General features: G+C 38.3%; 1 protein-coding gene and 1 pseudogene across 7 annotated transcripts in view; one reads left to right on the top strand and one right to left on the bottom strand.

Annotated features, from left to right (window-relative positions):
- Positions 1–395, top strand: part of LOC137992027 (uncharacterized) — a 3823-nt pseudogene extending 3428 nt beyond the window's left edge.
- LOC137991972 (uncharacterized) overlaps positions 1–5000 on the bottom strand; it is a 66637-nt gene that overhangs the window by 49711 nt on the left and 11926 nt on the right. For 5 of the 7 annotated variants that reach the window (XM_068837031.1, XM_068837006.1, XM_068837056.1 and 2 more), the window contains exons 2-3: positions 4205–4330; positions 1427–2938 (exon numbers count right to left, since the gene is read on the bottom strand). In XM_068837031.1, coding sequence (XP_068693132.1) covers positions 1623–2938; positions 4205–4330 — 1442 coding nt within the window. In that variant the 3' untranslated portion in view covers positions 1427–1622. Of the gene's footprint in view, positions 1–1426; positions 2939–4204; positions 4331–4567; positions 4669–5000 lie in introns of those variants that run through there. The other 2 variants (XM_068837073.1, XM_068837024.1) reach the window with 2 other exon arrangements.

Below are 5000 nucleotides of genomic sequence, written 5' to 3'. Positions count from 1 at the left end.
GCAGTAGCTATCTGTTCCTTTTTCTGAACTTTTGCGATGAATGTTTTTCTTGAAAACATAGCGCACTTGCTTGTACGTGACAAATAAAAATAAATCGCGATGATGCCACAAAAAGTGTGGCAAATCAAACCCTGAAAAGTTACTTTTTGTCCACCATTTGCTTTTTGTATTCACTTGTCACGTATTGAAAGTTAGAGCAAGATATTCTCTTGTGGATGTGGAGGAGCCGGAAAGCAATATCGGAGTTATTTATTGCTGAGATGATGGCGTTGTAAAATAAAACTGAAATTATAAATAAATTCTCTTTTCCGGCTTAATGTTCTTTATCTTTGGGAATAACTCAACCGTGGGGGCTGTGTCACGAGATTTTTCCACATTCAGCTTCTGGGATCAAGCAAAACGTAAAAAAACACTAAACCACTTGAAACAGTAAATGGATGTTTGAATAAAACATCAAATATGCAGGGATGGGCAAAATTGAAGAAGATTGAAATAGGTTGCGAACGGGGTGTTTGAAAACATTTCAGCTAACATGCAGTTTTTCAACGTTTATCTTTGTTGTTTGGAGCTTCAATTATGACGGTATGCTCGACGGACATTTTTATGCCACCAAGCTTTGAGTAGTGATGTTTAAAAGTAATTTGTAGGTTAACGTTAAAGGGAAACGGTCAGCTGTTGCACATGCGCACTGAACACCATTTTTGGTCAAGTTTGGAAAGGTTCATTTAAAAGGATGACCAAGTCGGCAGAACACCTTCCTCTAGTTCCCCAGCTTGTATTGATCCGAACAGTTCAAAATGACTCTCACCTTTTCACATAAATTATCACGTAGGAATGAATTAAATGAATAAAAGTATAAACAAAACAGCTTTTCAGTTATACACTTAAAATCGAAAGAAAACCCGAGAGGATTAAAACAAAATTTCAGGCAGGTAAAGTCCATGCTCAAAATTTGATTTCGGGTTGAGGTTGACACCTCAAGACTAGCAGTTACCTAGTGTCCAAGTCGGCACGGTCACAACGTTGACCATGTTGATGGCGAGCAAGGGCGAGTATTTCAACACGATCTCTTCCTCAAATGAAGGATTATCCTTCATTGTCACTTTGCCTTAAATGAAGCATTATCCTCCATTAAAAATGACATCCTCGCAGTTAGTGATGTGGTAGTCTAAGTGGTTAAGTGAAGGGGTTATTAATTACGCGTTCCTAGGTTCGAGTCCTGCGAGTCCAGACATTAGGGTTCCACATCAAAAAGAAATATGTTCATTTCCCATGATCCCTATCAAGCTTTCAGTGTCCAAAATAAACGATAATACTTCATTTGGAAGAAATTGACAATTAAGAATAATCCTTCAATTGAGGGAGAGACTTGGTTGAGTATTTGGTGGAACTACACAAAATCAAATGCGATACTTTGACACCGCCCTTTTAAAGCATGCATGGTCACAAGACCAACCAAATCCTGGTTTTCTTTTTTTCAAAAAAGCGTTTGGAAAAAGGGGATCCAGAAAATGATTATAGCAACAATCAATAACAGTTTTTCAACGTTTAGCTTTGTTGCTTGTAACTACGTGGTCAATAACAGAAGAAGAGGTATGTGGGGGAATAGCCCGAGTTCGAGGTCATTTATGGTTCTCATTTCTATGCTCATTTCGGGCCATCTTGGCACATGTTCTCCCGAACGTCAACGTTTCCGCGGAATGAAACGTGAGTGCAGCCGCAGTCTTTCCAAAAGTACTTCCTCTGGACAAAATGAGAAAAGTGCACTCAGACAACAATAAATGGTCCACAATTATATCCAACATACTTTCCACGGATTCCGAACGTGTCAGCATTGTCAAACGTGTTATGTGTTGCGGAGTTATCATTTGGGTGACTGTATTTGGGGAGTAATTCTCGATTGCAAACTTTTTAACCTTAATATCGTCCGTTGCAAGAAACCATCGTATCCTTCTTTCCATGAAACGTGTTTGATTTCGTGTCGAAATTGCTTCACTTAACGCCTGAGCGCAATTAAAGAAATCTTTATAATTGATGTCATTATACGGCAAGCTCTTTCCAAAGGATATGTCGCCCATTCTAACTTGTATCCCAATCTTAAAAGCCGATCTTTCAAGACTAAGTGAATTCCGCGTTGATTCAAGCCGTTCTTCTAATGTGCGTGTCTTTTGAAAGAGAAATTCAAAAGCACAGCCTATAAAACTGTAATAAGTTCCACTGGAACTGATCCCCAATTCGATGGCATGATTTTTCAAGAATTCGTTTTTCAATAAAACATCGACAAAATACCACATTCCCATTATCTTTTCAACGGGGCGGTCAAAGAACGCCTGTAAATCAGTTTTCTTTAGCCAAGCTGCCAACTTTGCTTTGGAATCTATTACGTTAAACGTGCCATTTCTTTTTGGGCGGTACTTGGCCCAAAGATGCTTCCTCGTCTTAAGTTCTTGTAGCTCCTTGACAGGATAATTCCACGCAATGTTATTTGTAGAAAGGTGATGTTCGAGTGGTACCCCTGCATCCATATCCCATTCAATCAAAAATGCTCGTTGGGTTAAAATGGAAAGATAGAGAAGCGACGTAAGTGCTGCTAAGCGGTTACCATAACCAGAACATCCATATTCTTGCTCTTTGCAAGTAAACACAATAAACTTTCGCGGTCTGCGTCCCTCTAAAATATCTTTGTGAAGACTCTTGTATTCTTTTTGCCATTTATGACTACACGTTTCATTATAACGTTGCCTGTCGGAGTAAAGCCTAGGAAGCATTTTCGAAACCACACCTTCTATCCACGAACCTTTGCCTTGTTGCATTTTATCTTCATCGAAGGTGTTAGTTTGTGTATTAGGTCCGCCTACTGCGCTTTTGCCCTCAATGCCAGCATCTTTTGCGTGAAATTTCATTCCACTCAATTCCCACGACAAAGGCTTACGTATTTCTAAAATAGGAAGAGAGAATATTTAATGTCAGAGTAAAGTTGGCGTGTATCTCTTCTTTGCCAATGGTAAGTTCCCAATGAATCCTGGGTAGTTCCAGTCCTTTAAGAGCGCTCACGACCAGTAATTGCAGTTGTGTCCGTGTTCTCCAAAAGGGACTGAAAATACCCAGGATTCATTAGGAAAATAACACAAACAGCGGTGATAAACATTGTATTCAAACGCATTTTTTTATAAAACGTTTCGTATGCTAGTCAACATACATTTTCAAAAGAGACCGTTACAATTTTTGAAAACATATATATATATATATATATATATATATATATATATATATATATATCGTAAACATTAGGGGTCTGGAACCAGGGGTTTGTTCATTCAAGAGCTAAGCCTTCCCCTTTGCTGTTTTAGCTATTACTCCTCATTATGTCTAGACACGTACTGCTGCAGATCATTTTTCTCAGTCTAGGAGGTTTCAGACCCCTAATGTTTTCAAAAATTGTAACGGTCACTTTTGAAAATGTATGTTGACTAGCATACGAAACGTCAAGTTTTATAAAAAAAATGCGTTTGAATACAATGTTTATCACTGCTGTTTGTCTTATTTTCTTAATCAAGCTATGATGGCTTAGAACAAGAGTTTATTCATTAGGAACCTATCTTTGGCACAGGCAAAGGCTCCAGCCCAAATCTGAAGTTCAGAATTTGTCTTTGATTTCGATCTTTTATTTTAGTTTCAAGTCGCGACTGCCTTCCTGTGCATTCCCAAACTTTACTTTATCGATTCATTCAATTGCCCATATTTGTAATTGTTTAAATTCAAGTTTGAATCTTGCATCAACTAATCATGGTAATTTTTGAAATTTATGAATCGGTTTTATCATAGTTACATGTAATAAATATAAGGATATGGTTATGAAACTCGGCAAATTTTTTTCGTTTGTGTTTTTGTTCGCTGTTTTGGCCCTGGCCATACACAAACCACACTCTTTTTCGAGAAGACAATCAATCAAAAGTTTCGATTAATTTAGTCAAAACTGAGTGTGTGAACCGAGGCCAAAAGATTGTGCCCGGTCACGGTCAAGTTAACATGAAGCGCGATGTCACTGTTCTCGCTTTTGTAGTTTTCGGGGTTTCATAACCAGTTCATGCATAAGAAGTATGGTTTTATCAGCTAATACATGAAAAGCCCAAATCGTAAGCACTCGATTGGAAGTGCCGTTTAGATAGTAGTATTGATCAAAGAAAACGTTTACAACTGGTACCTTTATCAGCCGACTTTTCTTTGTGCCTGAAATATACGATCGATGAGAAGACAAGAAAACCCAAGAGGACGATTTGCCACTTTTGTAGTTTGCAGATCCCCAACCGAAGAGTCCACCGGCTCATAACTAGTGAGAAAAAATGTGATTAATACTTGAAAATATCGAGGGGCACCAGCCAGGATGAATCATTTGAAAACGGAAAAATCTTGTCTGGCTAAAAGGCACAAGCTTTTGTTCACCCGAAGTGCAGTCTTCAACGGATGATTGAATGCAACAATCAGAAATTTTAAAATATATATCCTTTGAAAAAATAAGAAAACAAAAGAGTAAAATCACGAATCTTTGTTAAAAAGAATACTATACCGTCCTGGGAGTGGATAAGAGATAATTATTGTCCGCACAAGATGTGATCGCGGTGTGTCAATTTCAAAAACCTTGTGATTGAGGCGAAATCGAAATTAATGACATGGTCATTTCACCAAGCATGATTTGCATTTCTAACGCCTTTGGTGGCTGTCTTTACTTGAATTGTTCATGTGGATACAATTGAATTCAATTAATTTATTCACACTTATTTCAATTACAATAATTGACAACTAAATAACTGCACCGAGGCAAAGTGCGGGTGGCTAGTGGTGGATATTTACCGAACCGCGAAGCGGCGAGGTGGTGGATATTTACCGAACCGCGCAGCGGCGGGGTAAATATCCACCACTAGTATAATCAAAGGGAACCCATAGCCAAACTCGTGGATTAAGTAATCTAGAGATGTAACATGTTGGTGAACTTGCAATTA

The sequence above is a fragment of the Montipora foliosa genome, chromosome 1 (genome assembly GCF_036669935.1).
Source record: "Montipora foliosa isolate CH-2021 chromosome 1, ASM3666993v2, whole genome shotgun sequence".
NCBI lineage: Eukaryota > Metazoa > Cnidaria > Anthozoa > Scleractinia > Acroporidae > Montipora > Montipora foliosa.
This window is presented reverse-complemented; position numbering and strand designations above follow the sequence as displayed.